The sequence below is a fragment of the Spodoptera frugiperda genome, chromosome 15, assembly GCF_023101765.2.
Source record: "Spodoptera frugiperda isolate SF20-4 chromosome 15, AGI-APGP_CSIRO_Sfru_2.0, whole genome shotgun sequence".
Classification (NCBI taxonomy): Eukaryota; Metazoa; Arthropoda; class Insecta; order Lepidoptera; family Noctuidae; genus Spodoptera; species Spodoptera frugiperda.
Window position 1 is genome coordinate 15,058,185 of NC_064226.1, and position 18,863 is coordinate 15,077,047.

Consider the following 18,863-nt stretch of genomic DNA (forward strand, 5'->3'; position numbering starts at 1 on the left):
AGTTTTAGATTTAATCAATCGATGAAGCTGTATTTGTGTTTCAGTTCCAAACGTTTTTGCTAATGAATATTCTGAAAATGGGTCTTGATATTAAACAGATTGTTTGTTTAACGAAAATTTATTTTAAACTTATGTTTCAACATGCAAAAACACATCAGTAAAAGTTGATATGATATTTAACACGTTCTATACTCTAATTATTTTAATTATGACTACTACTAGCATCGATTAGTTACCTATACTATAATCTATCCCGCACATGATTAGCACAATGAGTGCCTCAATGGTCAGCCCGGCTACCAAAAAGCCAGTACATCCAATAACGAGGTCGGTCAGTGATGCAGGCACACTTAGCTGGTGTCATAGCCGTTAATAGGCCCCCTGTTATGGCTCCCATTAGCCGGTTTATGGGCAGTGATCGTAACTCGCTTATATCTTCAGTCCGACGTGACGATGTGCTAGTTAGGAGTAACGGTGTGTGTGAGGGTCGGAGGTGCTTCGAATATGGAATTCTTGCTTGATTATGTAATGATAATTAGGAGGAGTGGAACTTGTAATATCATGTCAGTAGTTTTTTTGCAACTTTTTAAAGGTTTAAAGTGATATAAATATGGTTTGCAGGTTGGTGCGGTGTCTATAACCGATAACCGGCTCCCGCGAGACGTGTAGCGGGTGTGATTTCTGCACGGAGCAACTGATCCACAAATTGTATTTTCGGGTCTGGGGGTCATGTAATGTGTATGTGAACTTATATGTTTTAAATGCACCAACGAAACATGTTTTTGTCGGTTTTGCTTAGATTTTAGTGTTATTTTTAGTATCATTCATTTGCATTCTCTTTTCCAGTTTATTAAGGCACGATGATAGCTAAATGACCATTTCAATAATGCCTTGTTAAAGTAGTTGTTCTTATACGTACAAAAAGTTCCAAGTCATATAATTTAAAATACAATACTCAGTACTCAATACTTTATTAGGTATAAGTAGAATGCAAGCAGCTCGTTAAGCGAGCGAAGTTGTTGCAACAAAAGTTGCTCGCTTACAAATAACTTTGATAAATATCAAACTGTTTGTAACCAGCAACAACTAGAAACTTCAATCATTTTATTATTATGTACTACAAGCTGCAATGAGGGTACTGTTCCAAATTAGTATTATTCAGAAATGCGATTATTATTCGTGGAATTTCAGTATTTGTAATACAACATGATAAACAGGCATTATTTTACTTATTGGCAAATATATCATAGTATTCAGTTCTGTTTAGTGTTGCGGTAATGATTAGTGTTTCTGTTCAATGATTGAAATTGTTTTGATTTTACAGTCAATAAATAATGAGGAATTAGTCTGCAATAATTTAATAATAGGTAATTATTGTAGGTATCATCAAATATCATTTCAAATTTTTTAAATAGCTAATAGTATAAAACGTTTTGTTGCCTAGGATAATGAGCTCATTAATTGTATCACAAGTACACACAATGTACTGAGAGCTTAGTACGAGTTTCTTTTACGTTTAACGAGAGAGCGTTCAACGCTCTGATTGGTTGGTTCATTTGCACCGGCCAATTAGAAGACCGAACGCGCTCTCGTATCGTTTTCGTTCAACGTAAAGCAAAGAGTACTGTACTTCAAGAGTGAAAGGAACAATAATACATTCTCGTGTGTGTTACGTCGTAATGTTTTCTTAATAAGGTAAAAGAGGCTTTTACCTCTCCTCATTAAAATACATGTGTTGCGGCCAGCAAGCGCAACAATTGAACAAACCTAAGCGCAAAGATGTCTCAACCTACAACACTAGCTGAATCGGAACGTTCCTGCATCTACAGCCCTACCAACCGTATTCCCCCACTCTAAAAATTCAACCGATCTCTAAGACGGACGTTAATTATTATTCTAACATTCAAACTGCAACTGTAAAAAGCGCAACCTTTTAATTATAATATTATCTAAATTGGAGTCAGATATTTCATTTAAATACAACCCCAAACATTTGGAGACCTCCGACGTGATCCTACAAGAAGAACGATCCGCAACGAGCAAGGATTGACAATCAAAGGAAAGGTGCAAGGAGAAATATAAAATCATTGGAGGGCCATCCACCAAGAGCTTGAAGCCAGCCGGTCAGCCTACAGCCTACGAGCAGCGCCGCAGCCAGTGCTTAGCCAGGAAAGTGCCTCATTCCATCTGTTTTCCCACCTACTATTCCCACTTTCAATCCCAACTTCACTGAAGAGGGTTGATAGTTTGCTCATTTGTTAGGTTCCATTCTTTTATTTAATTTATTCTATTTCTTTAATTCTACACTTATTTCCATATTTTTCATTTTAGCCTATATTAAAACACTGAAATCTTATTTCATTCACATTTGCACAGGTTTTATTCTATCTAAAACGATCAATTAATTGGTATCCGCCATTTGCTAATCACTTACTTAGTTGTGTTGTGTGGGTAAGACGTTATTTCGTCGCATGAGATAACGTAAAACCAAAGGCAAGATCATATCGGCTTATCATATCATAATTACTTGTGCAAGTGCTAAATAGATATTTTTCGTAAACACATTTCTTTGTGCATTCCAGTTCCGCATCGTGTTATCTTGTCAGCGTCGTCGCCTACGCAGCTGTTTCGCTGACCTTGACCTCATTAACGGAGTGTGGTTTATTAGCCGGCCGGACTGCATAAGTTACGTATTGTTTGCTTATTATTTTGATTCCTTCTTCAAAGTTTTGGTTTTAAATCCGTTTTAAAGTTTGATTCAGTGTTTTAGCTATTATAATGTCTCATACTAGTGAGCGTTCAAGTAAATTACAAGTGGAAAGTGCTAAAATTCCGGTGCCTAGTGTGTCTGTGTCTAATTTAAACATAAAGGATTTGTGTACGAAACGAAGCTCAATAAAAGGTAGGATTACCAAGTACAAGAATTACCTAAACACATTCTTTGATCCTAGCAAGACCTTTTCGTCCACTGATATAAGTATTCTTAATCAAAGATTCCAAAGGTTTGAGGAGTTGTGCACTACGTTTGATGATATTCAATCAGAGATCGAACTGTTTAATTCTTCAAACTTGGACAGTGAACTTGACATCAGGGATGAAATGGAATTAGATTTTTCTACATTAATTGCTCGAACTCGCGTGTTTTTAGATGCAAATCAACCACATGAAAATAATTTTAGTTCCGCACATTCCGAAAGTAATTCTTGTCAACATAGTAACGATAATCATGTGGGTTTTAAACTGCCAGTGATAAAAATAAATAACTTTAACGGAACTTATTTCAAGTGGCTCGAGTTTCGGGATACTTTTATGTCGTTAATACATAATAACAATAAAATTGAGGACGTACACAAATTCCACTATCTCAACTCGTACTTGGAGGGAGAAGCAGCCCTTGTTATTAGTAATTTAGAGGTTAGTTCCGCCAATTACAAGGAAGCTTGGCATCTCCTCTGCGAGAGATATAACAACGAAGATCAACTCATAGATTACCATTTCGATTCACTGCTTAATTTTCAAAATGCACCTCGTGAGTCATCAAAGGCATTAAAATTCATAATTGATCATGTATCAAAGAACTTACGGGCTCTAAATACGCTAGGTGAACCAATCGCACATTGGGATTCCTTAATTATCCGTTTGGTCTTAGCAAAACTTGACAACAGCAGCAAGTTCAAGTGGCAAGAACATAGAAAGGTTCTCAATGCCAAGCCTTCTCTGAAAGATTTCTTCCAATTTCTTAAAAATCGTGCCGACATTATTGAGTCTGTCCGAGTTAATAAGGTTGAACACCATAGTAACAACAGTAGTAATTCTAAGCCTGAAAAATCTCACGCAAAGGCATTTGCTGTTTCAGCTGCTCCTGGCTCTTCTGCTGCTGCGTGTGTCTTCTGCGGTGGCAGTCATCGCATCTACGACTGCTCCACATTTTTGGCTAAATCTGTGGAGGACAGAAAGACGGAAGCAGTGCGGTTAAAGCTATGTATAAACTGTTTACGTAAGGGACATTCTTCTCGTCAATGCAGGTTAGGCCCTTGCACTATTTGTAAGAAATATCATAATGGTTTACTACATAGACAAAATACTCAAACTGTTAATGTGGCAAATGTACAACCGTCTACTTCTGTGACTGATGTTGAGGTTCAGCAGGATTCATGTGACGGTACCAACAACGTAGTGAACAATATGTCACTACTTACTAACAATTGTATGTTGTTATCCACGGCGATAGTGGATATTTATAATCCAGTTTCTAAGAAGCATTTTACTGTTCGTGCACTGCTAGATAGCGGGAGTCAATGTTCATTAATAACAGATAGGTTAAAAAACAAATTGCAATTGACTTCTCAGCCCACCAGTGTCGACATAATTGGGGTAGGTAATATGACCCTCTCTAATGCAGTACAAAGATGTACTATTCATGTTAAATCAAAACATAGCAACTATGATGTAAACATAACTTGTCTTGTACTTCCACATATTTCCGGAAGCATACCTAACAAGTCTATAGACATTTCACAAATAAAATTACCCTCGAACATTAAACTTGCTGACCCTACGTTCAACATATCTGCACCTATAGATTTGTTGATAGGGACTGATATTTTTTGGTCTATAATTGAGTCTACTCAAATTAGTCTCGGCCCTAACCAACCTATAATGCGTAAAACTAAGTTAGGTTGGATATTAGCAGGCCCATTATTTTCAAGAAATCAAATTAAGTCTAAATCCGTGCAGTGCAATCATGTAAACTTCACCTGCACTAGTAGTAACTGCATTTCAAACAAATCATTAAATGAAAGATTAACTGATTTTTGGAAATTAGAACAAATTCCTTCTTCTTCTGTAGTAGTAAACACAGAGGAGGAAATCCAGTGTGAGAAGGATTTTGTCACAAATACTTTTCGCAGTCAAGATGGAAGGTTTAATGTCAAACTTCCTCTTCTCTCTCAACCAGATTGCTTAGGCGATTCTTACAAAAAAGCCAAAAGGCAATTTTTTACATTAGAAAAAAGATTTAGTAAAAATCCCATGTTGAAACAAATGTATTGTGATTTTATAAAGGAATATTCGGATCTAGGTCATTTGTCGCCGTCTTGTATTTTGGTTCCCGAACATTCATATTTCATACCACATCATGCTGTTTTGAAGCCTACAAGTGAGTCAACGAAACTACGTGTTGTTTTTAATGGTAGTGCTAAAACTAGTTCCGGGTTCTCAATTAATGATATACAAATGACTGGCCCGCACATTCAAGATTCCTTATTTAATATCTTACTCAGGTTCCGTCAACATACTTATGTACTGTCCGGAGATGTTGAGAAAATGTACCGGCAGGTTCAAGTTCAGGAATGTCATCGTAACTTACAAATGATCATTTGGCGCGATCATGATGCTGATCCTTTAAAATCATTACGACTTAATACTGTCACCTACGGGTTGAAAAGTTCTAGTTTTTTGAGCACTCGCTGCTTGTGGCAGTTGGGTGACGAATGTAGCGACTCAAAGATAAAAAATATAATTCAAAACGATTTTCTAGTCGATGATTTATTGACCGGTAGTGATTGTGCAGATGAATTACTTCATATCAAATTATCTGTAGAAAATGCTTTATCTAAAGGTTGTTTTTACTTACGCAAATATCGTAGTAATTTACCAAACATATTACCTGATAATAGCAGTACTCAAAGTAAATTAATTTTAAGTTCATCGTCACATACATTAGGTGTAGGCTGGGATCCGAATGATGATTATATTCACTTTCCCAATAGCTATGAAAACAATACAGATAAACCTACTAAACGTTCAATTTTATCAGACACTTGCAAGGTATTTGACCCTCTTGGTTTATTGAGTCCCCTCACAATTAAGCCGAAAATTTTAATACAAAAATTATGGGTACAAAAAATAGATTGGGACGAACCGGCACCCTACGACATATGCAAATCATGGTACTCGTTTATCGAGAACATGAAGCATCTATACACACTACGTATACCTAGGCACACTTTATGTAGGTTCCCTGTTCAAATTGAAATGCATTGCTTTTGCGACGCTTCACAAAGCGCATATGCAGCGTGTATTTATTTAAGATCTGTGGATAGGCAGGGTAATGTTATAGTTAGATTGCAGTGTGCCAAGGCCCGAGTAGCTTCTGTCAAGCCAACAACTATTCCTCGCTTAGAATTATGCGCATGTTTACTGGGTGCGCAGCTCGCGGACGCCTTGTGTCGCGCCCTGCGATGTGTGATACAACGGAGGATGTTTTGGACTGATTCATCAATCGCACTCACGTGGTTAGCTTCGCGATATGACAAGCTAGAAACATTTGTAGCTAATAGGGTAGGGACAATATTAGAACTCACTCAAGTGTCTGACTGGAGGCACGTACCCACCGCATCGAATCCTGCTGATTTAGCATCTCGCGGTGTAGACGCCGACAAAATTAATAATTTGAGTTTGTGGTGGAATGGGCCCACTTTTCTTACCGAACCAGAATCATTTTGGCCTTCACGCCAATTTAAAAAATGTACTGATATTGATTTCCCTGAAATAAATGTCAATAATATTGTTACTCAAGATAATGGCATAAATAAACAACAACTTATAGATTTTAACCGTTATTCCAATTTAAAATTTCTTCAACGTTCATTTGCTTATGTACTTAGATTTATTTTCAATTGTCGTAATTCACAAATTAGAAAATCTGGCATTTTACAGCCCGAAGAGCTTTCAGCTTCGTTTGTTAGCTTAGTACGCTTAGCTCAACAAGAACTATTTTCAAGGGAAATAGCAATTCTTTCTAGTAAAGGTATTTTGTCTTCTAAGAGTCCTTTATTATGCTTAAATCCTTTTATTGACGAAAATTATGTCCTAAGGGTGGGAGGACGTTTAGAATCCTCATGCTACAGTTTTGAAAAACGTCACCCCATGCTATTACATAAGAAGCATAGACTTACCAAGTTATTATTTGAACAAGAACACTTGCGACTTCTGCATGCTGGTCCGCAGCTGCTTCTGTCTTCTGTAAGAGACTTTGTTTGGCCTATAGCTGGCAGAGATCTCGCTCGCACCACTGCAAGGCATTGCGTAGTTTGCAGAAGGGCCAGCGGAAAAACGTTGACACCTATGATGGGGGCGTTGCCACCACAACGGGTAAATCCTGATTTTCCTTTCACTGCTGCTGGTGTCGATTTTGCTGGACCGTTCCTTATAACGGATCGTAAAGGCAGAGGTTGTAAGATAACAAAATGTTATCTCTGTGTTTTTGTATGTCTCCGATTTAAATGCCTACATTTAGAAGCCGTAAGTGAATTGTCCACAGATGCCTTCTTATTATCCCTACGCCGTTTTATCTCCCGCCGGGGAAAGCCAGTTGAAATTTTCTGCGATAATGGCAGAAACTTTTTAGGAGCTTCTAAAGAAATAGGTAATTTTTTAACTTCAAATTCCAATAAGGTTAATAGTTTTCTTTCTGAAGAAGGAATCAATTTTAGGTTTCAACCGGCTTATGCACCACATTTCGGAGGTTTATGGGAGGCAGGCGTTAAATCCGCCAAATTTCATTTAAGGCGAATTCTAGGGAATACTCACTTAACATTTGAGGAATTGGCAACTCTATTTAGTCAAGTTGAAGCCATCCTAAATAGTAGACCTCTATATCCTTTATCTTCCAGTCCCGATGATCTCCAGACCCTTACCCCGGGACACTTCCTGATAGGCAGGCCACTGATGTCCCTGCCGTCGCCTTCGTTCTCGACATCGGAGTCACATGGGCCGATACGTGATCGCTATAAACACTTAGAGGTGCTACGTCAACACTTTTGGAATAGATGGCAACTGGAATACATAGCGGAACTTCAGCAAAGAGTCAAGTGGCGGATTCCTGACAGACAGCTGCAAATTGGCGAGCTTGTATTGATAAAGGAAGAGAACACTCCACCAATGAACTGGAAACTAGGACGGATACTTACCCTTTATCCTGGGAAGGACAATGTAGCTCGCGTCGCGGACGTGAAAACCACCACAGGCACTTATCGCCGGGCCATCAAGAATCTCTGCCCCTTGCTAGAGCCGTCGGAAAACCTCATTGGAGCTGACGCTTCCAAGGCCCCCCAGGATGTTGCGGCCAGCAAGCGCAACAATTGAACAAACCTAAGCGCAAAGATGTCTCAACCTACAACACTAGCTGAATCGGAACGTTCCTGCATCTACAGCCCTACCAACCGTATTCCCCCACTCTAAAAATTCAACCGATCTCTAAGACGGACGTTAATTATTATTCTAACGATTCAAACTGCAACTGTAAAAAGCGCAACCTTTTAATTATAATATTATCTAAATTGGAGTCAGATATTTCATTTAAATACAATTTACTATACAGTTTTAAAACTTCAATCTATGTTTCGTGTGAAGCTTTTTGGTTATACATTCGTGTAGAAAAATGACAAGAATGAAGTCTGTATATACGATGAGTTATGCATGATTGTAAGCAAAATCCTGATACATCTGTGCCTGATTCGTATGGTCAAAACCGCATATGAATCATAAAATAAATTATTGATTCTACTGTACATTTTTTTACTAGTCTTATTTTAAAATTAACTTAACTATAAAGGTTATAGCTATAATTTAAAAACTTTTTTTTTTGAGAAATGTAATTAATATGAGTCTTAAATTGCTAATCCGCCCTGAGCAAGCGTGATGATGAATGCTCGTGACTTCTCTGTGCGAAAGTACTTGAAAATGGTATGCTAAAAAGAAATTAAAAGAACCTGAAATTAAAATAAATACAGAGCTCATTTACATACAATTTTCAATTGTTCAACAGATTCATCTGTAACAATTTCTGATTCATCTGGGCAGAAAATATTAGGACGTCGATATCTCGAAAACTATTTTTTAAAAACGAGTCCCTCATTCGAATATACGTTATTTGGTATGCCTATTTTCATATGAACACGTGTTACAGATCTTAAAGTGGAATTAAATTTTGGCCATATGAATCAGTCGAAGAATCGAATTTCGAAGAACTACCCACGTGTGTAAAACACATAGTGATATGTAGCTCTTTGTACGTTGTGGTTGACACGTCGGCCTTTGTAAATCTGGCTCCAACGAACGCTGGATAAAAGCCTATCACGAGCTTGGCAACAACAGAGCCGTAAGTCAGTAGCGAGCGTGCAATGTGCACGGTCCGTCAGCTCGCAAGTAGTTGCACAAGTTTAGATTTACTGGAGCTCTTAATGTTCCGCCGGCTCCCGGCGCTTTGTCGCCACCGCGCACCGACTACAACGCTGCAGTTTTGCATTACTTCGCAAAACGCTCGCGACCGACATTTTAAATTGCGTAATGCTCCATGATTGTTGTTCTTCGATGTTTTAAAATTAAACGTTAAATGTTTTTTAACGAGGAAAAGTTTTTACCTGCGTTCCGGACTGTTCTAGATATTGAAATAATAAAAATGTCTTTTTGCAGATTTTTCTTTACTACAGATATCATAGCTAAACAGTTCAGCGTCATTTTACAAGTTAAAATTCTGGTCTTAAACTTGCTGAAATTTTTGGAGACCAACAAGCAGATGGATCACCTGATGGTTGGCATTCAGCGCAACCCATGGTCACCCGCAACACCAAAAGAGTTAAACAAGTATATTATTGGCCTTTTAAAAATAATACCTTTTATCGGAGAGTAAGAAAAATTAACAGTACGGTAACAACACAAAAATAAATAACAAGCACATCATTCGAATCACGCTTCGTAGCATCTGTCTAAGTGCTACGCGGCTACGAGATTCGCTACGCTTGCTACGAGATCCGCTACACTTGCTACGATATCTTTAAAATGTGACACAAAGACGTTGTAATGGTGACAAAGTGTTGCGGGAAACAAAGGCTCACTCTATTTACGTGTATTTCATAGACGAACACATTTCTCTTCATTAGTGACGTTAATGACTTCACAAGCTATTGTATATACGTTTACGTGCTATTTGTGGCTTCGAACTTTATGCAAGAAGAATTTACGTTCACATAAAATTCAGTTGAACTGTTTTATAATTTACAACACCAATTTAATTATTTCTTCTATATAAGTATATAATTATTTCAACAATGCACAAAAAATGTAAAATAATGGTGTTGCGAATAAATACCGTAACATTTTTTTACGGAACCCTGGCTGTCGGTCCGCCTCCCCAGACAATACAGTATTTTTGTTTCTTTTAGAAACACATTTCATGTTTACAATGTTCCCGCACCGGTCTCATGACGTTTGTCTTGTAATTAATTGCAACACAGCACAAACAAAGAGTTTCATCCGAACACGATTCTTTTGTTCTCATATTATGTGTGTTACATTATTATACATTTCATATTTCGCTTGACCTGCAAAATACCGTCATATGTAACAATTCTTTATATTTTTCGGATCACAGAAATATTGGTTGTGTATCAAAATTTATACTTTTATTTTGTTTGGTTAATATTTGGCATACCTAAAAAAATCAAAGCATACAACACTGACAAATGTTAATTTAACACGGAGTGCCTTTGATATACTCCTTGCATGTAACATTTTTTGCCTAAAACTATTTGACAGGCCCTGACTAGCGCAGTCTAATCAAAGTTTGGTAGTTTCCCTTTAGCCGTATCTCATCTTTTAGCACCAAGCTCATTTACCATGGAACCAGGAAGATATAATTACAAAACACCAGTAATCTCTTCCATCGCAAGTTATTTGACGTGACACACACACAAACAAGCTCACACGCCTTTGTGTTACACTCTTTTGTTCCAGCAATTTATGACGTCGGTAATTGTGGTGACGTCACGGTATATGAATGCCTGCATGGTAATCTGAAAGGAACACGGTGTGACTTGTTTACAAACATGGAACAAGGTGAGCGTTTATTGGTTTTTCTTATTTGTTAGGTAAAGCCTTTAGTTTAGTTCATTATGTGTTAATTTGGAATTTATTATTTTTACTTATAATAACGCTTTACTCGCATAAATATATTGAGAAAAGCTCTACTAGTTTTGAGATACAGAGAGGCTACTCATCATGAGCATCGTACGCCGCAAACTCTGCAAGCCTACAACTAACGTCATTGATTTTTTTGATTTTATTAGATAAGTCAGTATGTTTCATGGTTTTAATAATAAAAATTATACCTAACATGTTGGTATTTTGTGATAGGGCTAACAAATGTGTATGATTGGATTACTTACCTTTTATTCCCATTACCGATTACTCATATTTAAACCAATAAACAGAAGCTTATATTATTATAATATTACCTATATATTATATTTTCTGTAGGCAGTGTACCTATTAATATTCAAACATGTTAGTTCATTATAAATGTCAAGCTATTCTTCACGAGCGTGAATTTATCTCCAAGTATACAGGTTTTTAAGTAACCTCGATTATACTTTTATACTAAAAGTAATAAATCGTATTTCAAGGCATATTTTCGCTTTACGTAAATCACGCGCATATTTTTGTAGCCAGCTGTGTGTTTGACACGAATGTCAAAACATTTTCGTTTCGTATGAGTGCCGTAATGGGTATCCAGCAAATATTTTCTTTGGTAAATTATATACAAATATTTATTGTCAATCACGATGTATATTATATTGAATATATACGGCTGTTAATCGTTCTCTACAGATAATACACTAGTGTGCAATTCGTGAATAGTTTATAATACCTCTTGGGGGTAGGATTAAAGCAAGATATACAGTAATGGATGCATCAACAATCCTACTGAGACCTACCTATACCACTTTATACATATATCTGTCATATATCATCATCAGTCTGTTCTATTCGATCCTCCTGAGAAAAGTCATCTCCTTATACAGAGAAGGAATGATCTTTAATTTCCACGCTCAAGGCGAATCGGTGATTTTAAACTTTAATTATTTATATTTTACATATAGTTTCCTCACGATGTTTACCTTCACGTAACTTTATATACTAAATAACAGAATATTCAAAGACTATAAGGGTATGAAACTAATTATTAGTTGTGTCATCGCAACACAAAGGAACCTTCGAAGGTGGCCTTCAAACAAAGCTAGAGATAATGATCGAACTATCGGCATGTTTACGAGGAACATTCTTGCTAAGAGACTTTGTGAATATTTAGACTTGACTGTATTAAAGGGAAATATTTAATCATTTCGTTGGGTATCAAGATTGTTACTGAAAATGTTTTGTTCTTAAGATGTGAACTTTTTAAATTATAAATAAACAAATAGTATGAACTGAGAAAATGAAAACCTGTCCCTATATTCTAAATAATCTAAGACAAGTAATCTCTGATAGTGTCCTGAACTATTCTGAAACTAATCTACGACCATTAATGTCGAGCAGAATTTCCTGAAGCTTTCCAACAAAATATGCATATTAATTAAGTCTCCTGAAACAAAAATTATCGTCAGCTATGAAATAATCACCGCACTTATCACCAGTTCGCGTGTCTGATGGGCCGGTGATTACAGCTGTCTCGGTGATAAGTAAGAAATACGAGGCGATGCGTATCACCACACCATAAGTCACCCATCCGTCTCTCTGACGGCGATACACGAAATGTTTGTTCGCTTTTTGTTTTAGTTTCCACGTGATAAGATTACATGGCTTTATTTATATTTTAGGTTTGGAAATAAGGGTCGGGAATTAGATTGGTAAAACAGAAAACCTATAAGTAATTATACATTAGTTTTAATATTTTTTGTCCCAAATTTTGTTATTCCAAACCAACATACAAATTGCAAAGTATTTTCACGAATTATCGTTACAATTTCAACAGGATTATTATGTTATTTCAAGTGTCTAGATGTAAAACAATAACATTAGAATTGAAAACAGAACAATAATCAGATTACAACACAACTGGGTATTTGTAAACGAAATTGTGTTCATTGTTAGAGTAACAAAAAATAATATTCACAAACTTAGGAACAATATAGCCGCTGGGTCCAGTAAACCTACACTTTGGCTTTAGACGTCTTACCACCGACCTCCGGGGAATATAGTACCTCTGAAATATCACTTGTATTGTACTGAAAATAGAGGTTATTTATTACGACACATGGCTACGGTACACCGTAAAATAACATTTATTACAAACTAGTGTCATCCCGCGGTGTTACTCGCTTGAAATATTGTTGCCCGTATTTGATCGCGAATACAAAGCTGACTATCGAGGGAATTGAGAAAAAGTTGCTGAAAGTTACCACCAGCTATTAAAAATTTACTTTCAGCGGGAATTGAGTTTCGATGAGCTCGTAAAAATCTAAATTGTGGTCGAATCTGGTGATGACATTTGGGTCGGTAGTAAATAAGTACGAAGGGAACTTTTAGGATATAGAATAATGATCTCAAATACATTGTTTCCATAAACCATGCAAAGATAGAATAGTTGCCATATCTTTCAGATGCTCAATATACGGTATTAATATTTTACCTACGTCATATCGTTTATTCCCCAGACTCCACTCGAATTTCAGTCTAGGAACAAAAACACATTGACGTCAAATGTGACCTATAATACAATAATCTACGATTTCTATATTCCTAGTACTTATATACGAAATGACAATAAGAGGCTCAGTTTCGAAAATAGCGTGAACTATTGATCGAGTGGGATCAGGAAGCGGGCGCCATATTTAGAAGCCGAGCATTCAGCTCTGCTGCCTAATGCGATGTACTGGCAAAAAGGGTAGCTCATGACGTATTGCAATATCTTCACAGAATGGATTGGTACTCATCAAAATGAAAAAGCTTGGTTATATATAAATGTATGTATTTGTTTATATTTTATGGTGTTAGTTGTTTCCTGTATCATAAAATAGTAATATTAAAAAATCTACATATGAAAATCAATTGCTGTTCGTTAGGCTCGCCAAAACTCGAGAAAAGTTAGACAGATTTGGCAAATTTTAGTCTTGAATTATTTGTGGAAGTCCAGGGCAGGTTTAAATGTGAGAAAGCGGTACGAAGTTAGACGGGCCAACTAGTATGTATAAATAAAATAATATGTATTTTTTAAATAGTACGTTAAATATACAATAGGTGCATTATAAAGACAATGTTATATTTACTTTCTGGACGCGCTATAATACAAGTCCTACTATATAAATACGTAAGACTTCAATGAATAACAAACCACAGCTTTACGTGAGACAATGTTATAGCAAAACCAAAAACTAAAGAAACAATTCTACCTCGTCTCTTTGTTGGAGTACACGAAAACTACATCACACGATACATAGTGTACACGAACGTATAAAGACGGAGGAACAAAGCCCATAAATTACATTCCACTATGACATCTCTTTTATTTCCCGATCGCTATGACAAGATAATGTCACAACCGTGACAGGTATAATTGTGAGATATTGCATGCAAGTCTCGTGGGAACATGGCACTACTTGTAGCTGTGTGTATCGCCGGCCTGCTGCATCGAATGTCGCAAAAATCAAGAATTCAAAATAACTGGTTGGTCGATATTTGAGTTAAGGCGGGCACACACTGAGAGTTTGTGTTTTAAATTGGTATGGATGAAAATATCTATAGATTTTTTCTTAAATAAGTTTAAAAAAGTTGCTGTTCATTACTCATTGAAAATTATTTAATAAACATAATGAATAAACAAAAACGCATACTTTTGATAAACCGACATAAAATAAATCATAATTTAAAATTCTAACACTGAAGAAAAGCGAATTACATCTAACAAACTATTCAGATTAAAAGGTTTGAAAGTAGTTAAAATAAGAGCTTTAACTATATACAGAAACTATGTACGTATATTATGTTAGTACCTAAACACACTCCTTCAACTCGCCTCGCTAGATTTACGATCCAGTGAGGCGTGATATTATTTTTGATGTTCGCACTCGATTAGAGTTTGGACAAACAAGATAATTTTATCAGCTTATTACTTTGTAACTTAGTTACGAGGGCCCCGAGGTTCACAGCCACAGACCTCGTCACATTATAATATTGATGTTAGTTTAGGAACTCAGTCGTAAAAGGTGAACTAATAATTGTCTAGTAGTTTTGAATAAAAGGGCTTTCATTATGGTAATTTCCATGACTAGTGGGCAATTTGTCAGTTGTCATTTTCAAATATTGCTCGGGGTATATTACATCAATGTTAACTTTTAAAGATATTAAGAAGTAGAACAATTTGATTTATGATACTGAGTTTAACAGAGATACAGTAAGTAATCCATACTTAAAACCATCGCTCATATGCAATACAATACAAAGGAAGCTCACACGAACGTTTCAAAATTCACAAAGGATATCTGTGCAGACAGCAAATGAAAATGAAAGAAAAAGAGTGTAGAGGGCGCGCGGAGCGTCGCTCCCGGTGTACCACCACCCCTAGCCGCACTATTCACAATGTCTGATACATATTTCATGGCGCTCATCTGAATCGCGCCCGACACTTGGATTATTATAAAGATATACCGTTTGTACCGCAAACTCTATCATTCTAATTCAAGGCGTAACGCGGCGCTTTGCTAATTTTGCATTTACAACGGCTTCACACTATCGAAGTACCTACGTGTGTATACTTTTATAATGATATCTTGTTCGCTGGCTCGAAGGACTGACGGAAGATGGGCCAGGAAAGAGATCGAGTGGAGACCACGGATCGGAAGACGAAGCGTGGGCAGACCTCTCACCAGGTGGACCGACGACATCGTTAGTTTCGCGGGGAGCCAATGAATGCAGGTGGCAAAAACTGTCGTTCGGCGTGCAGGACTAAGAGTCCATTGTCTAGCACTGGACGTCTTCCAGCTGTTAATGATGATGTTAATAATCTTGTTGCTCCAGAACATTTTAGTATATTTTTATTTATGTCTTCATTCATTTTAAGAACCAGACAACGAAAACCCACTGTTCACAATAAGTTGTCCATTCTACTGCCTTGAACTAGGTAGTCATTGAAAGCGCACTGTAGTCGCAGTTGTTCAGTGGAGCACTCTCGTTAGTAATATATTTGCTAGTGAGTAGCTACTGGCTCAAGAGCTCGCCTCCAGTCGCTGCCAGCGCTGACCGCAACCTCTATACGACCTTATGAACATACGAGTATTGTACAATTTGCTTTGCACATCACAATCAGTGAACTGTGTACCGGGCACTAAAATAATAATTTGTAATTATACGTTAATACTTCATTAATTAACCTGAGCGTTAATATCATTTATGTTGAATCATTATGAGAGAGATAAATATATTATATCAGTATCATACATTCGCTAGTACGTAATAAATTATTGTTAAACTTTAATTTGAATAACAGTAGTGCCAGCTCATCGCGTGATGTGAACAATTCGCAGCACTTTTCATTTGGTAAGTGCTACATTTTCATTTGTCACAAAGATTTCGAAAGACAAATATTAGATTCGTGTGTTACTATCAAATATCAGGATACAGAGCAACATCGGAGCGGCATATAACGTAGTTACCCTATTTTATTCTCCAGCCAATCTCATCAGCACACGAACATGTTACCGAGCGTACTCGACAAACCACATCTTATTGTAATTCCCGGCAGTTTCTGCGCACGTTCGGCACCAGGTGGCGCTGTGATCCCTTTTATATTATACAACACTTGCGATACATATTCGTACGTGTTTATTTACTTTTCGAGAGGAGTGCCGGAGTGCCGGAGTGCCTGGTTTCTTGGTATTGAATGAAGCTGCGGGACGGATTCGGGGTCGGGAACGGAAGCGGACTGTTAAATGGATTTGGTTGGTTAATTAAGTTTAGAACTTGGTAAACATAACTATTTGTAAGACATGAATAATTATACTGAACCGTTATCAATTTACAATGAAGTTCTTTATGGGTACTTTTTAGTGGTTTCTAGTTATTTGTTTATTTATTTTATTTCAATCATTCTTTCTTTAATAAATAAACTGACTAATCATGACAAAAACTCCGAATATTAAATGGCTTTATAGAAGGCGACGTTCAAAGTAAGCCTCTACCTACACAGTATAAAGATTTTCTTCTAACCTTTATCCCTGATTTAAAAAGAATGATCCAAAAATAGCCGCCATGTTTATTTCCTGTTTGTGTCGCTGTCGCTAGTGACAATATCTAATGTATGTCGTAGAACGGGCCGCAGCTGTGGCGTGATCCTTCTTATTCAACATCCTCAATAAATACGAGCGAGTTTATGAAGTGCGAACCGCGCCGTATTCTTATACGTTTTGTGATGAAACTTATTTGAATAATATAAATGTTACAGGATATTCAGCAAGTGAAACGTCTTCCTTGTGACATAATTTCTGGTAGAGGATATGTTTTTTTATAACTTCACGCCTTTAATCCCCGAAGGGGTAGTCAGAGGTGAACAATATGACACATAATGCCAATGTACACCCACATTTCACAATTTAGGATATTAATATATCTACTTAATCACAAACACATGCGTGTCTCCCATGGAGGTAGGCAGAGACAATCAAACACAAAGTTATGTACTTAAAGTTTGTGTTATTTGCTGATTCGAATCTATGATGATTAATTCCACCATAGAGATAAGTTCAAAAATATCTTAAGTTAAACTTTAAGCTTTAATAGGGCCAATCTAAATATATGTATTAGCTAAGTTTAGTAGTGACTACACCCGCAATTGGTTATATTCTCGGAAAATAACTTCGGATTTCACGAATAAACTTACATTCCCGGAATGTAACTTCGGATTTGGTTAGCTATTCTAATTGACTTCAAAAGAGAACACTATCCAGCAAAAACCATACACACTAAATCTATTTACTCACGAGAACGATACAAGAAAATCTTTACTATTACAACGGGACTCATATTCACGAGCGTATATAATTATTTAAATTGATTAAGTATCTTTTTTTTTTGAGGTAGGAAAATCATTCAATGACTTCTCCACCCTATGCGAGGCGAGAGAGAGTGTCAAACTCTTACTGACTAAAAACCGACCTGCTTCTACTCCTGCTTTTCGAATCGGAGTCCCAGTAAACCCGCTAGGTAGTCCACAGCTCCGGTGATTTAGTACCATAGGTATGGCTTACGTTAGCTATTATCTTAAAATATCTTAGCTTATTATTTGCTTACCTGAGTCCGGGTACATCATCAAGTTGTTGTCCATCAGGTTGCTGCCAGGCGATCTGTGGCGAGGGGAACCCGTGGGCGGCGCAGGAGGCGCGCGCTCCTGTCGTGTTGGAGAACACCAGCCGGGGCGGCGGCTCCATCAGGAACACGGGCCCGTGCTCCTGACCTTCACCACCTGAGAAAAATTACAGAATTTTAAACCAAGAATAATAAGGTATATGTATTACAACGAAGTTTACTTCTATACGTATATGTATAGTGTAGGTAATTTATAATGTTTTAATTCATTATTTATATGCCCCTTGTGTGTTTTTAAGGATAACAACACATCCACCCACACTTGCTTCATTAATTTTAAGTCTGTAAAACAATGTTTTTTACGGTTTTAAGTTAGTCTACATGTATGTGTATGATGTCTGGTTTTTATATTCCGACTAGTTGGTTAAGTGGTCAGGTCAGCTGTATAAGTTAGCACTTACTATCTACATTGTTGTAGGTAATTAGATTTTGCAAGAAAACTTCACTATCACACACGAATCCCTCCTTTGTTAAGACTATTCCATACGGCAGTAATACCATCAAATAACGTTAGTGTGGCACTTATCATTAATTCTGGTTTAACCCCCGAAAGGACATAAAGTGAGCACTTACAAGGTGTTTGAGCGCACAGCCGAGCCCGGGGCCCGTACACTAACACATACTTACATTACATTGTTACCGCTACTCTCTTACTTACACACACA

The 18,863-nt window shown here is 36.9% G+C and overlaps 2 protein-coding genes across 12 annotated transcripts in view; one reads left to right on the forward strand and one right to left on the reverse strand.

Annotated features, from left to right (window-relative positions):
- Positions 1-18,863, reverse strand: part of LOC118275714 (cell adhesion molecule Dscam2) — a 133,732-nt gene that overhangs the window by 86,895 nt on the left and 27,974 nt on the right. For all 6 annotated transcript variants that reach the window (XR_004783615.2, XM_035593781.2, XM_050698746.1 and 3 more), the window contains exon 3: positions 18,124-18,295. Coding sequence is in view for 5 of the 6 variants with exons in the window: in XM_035593781.2 (XP_035449674.2) it covers positions 18,124-18,295 (172 nt within the window). In the remaining variant the exon portion in view is untranslated. The remainder of the gene's footprint in view (positions 1-18,123; positions 18,296-18,863) is intronic.
- On the forward strand, positions 1,740-8,347 carry LOC118277015 (uncharacterized). 6 transcript variants are annotated; one of them, XM_035595671.2, is made up of 3 exons: positions 1,740-7,155; positions 7,325-7,429; positions 7,677-7,819. In XM_035595671.2, the coding sequence occupies exons 1-2, from the start codon at positions 2,779-2,781 to the stop codon at positions 7,409-7,411; spliced, it is 4,464 nt and encodes a 1,487-aa protein (XP_035451564.2). In that variant the 5' UTR covers positions 1,740-2,778; the 3' UTR covers positions 7,412-7,429; positions 7,677-7,819. The 6 variants fall into 6 exon arrangements, with proteins under 6 accessions (XP_035451564.2, XP_035451568.2, XP_035451565.2 ...); XM_035595675.2 differs by lacking the exon at positions 7,325-7,429 and having other exon boundaries at positions 1,740-4,025; positions 7,677-8,347; XM_035595672.2 differs by having other exon boundaries at positions 1,740-2,902; positions 3,857-8,347.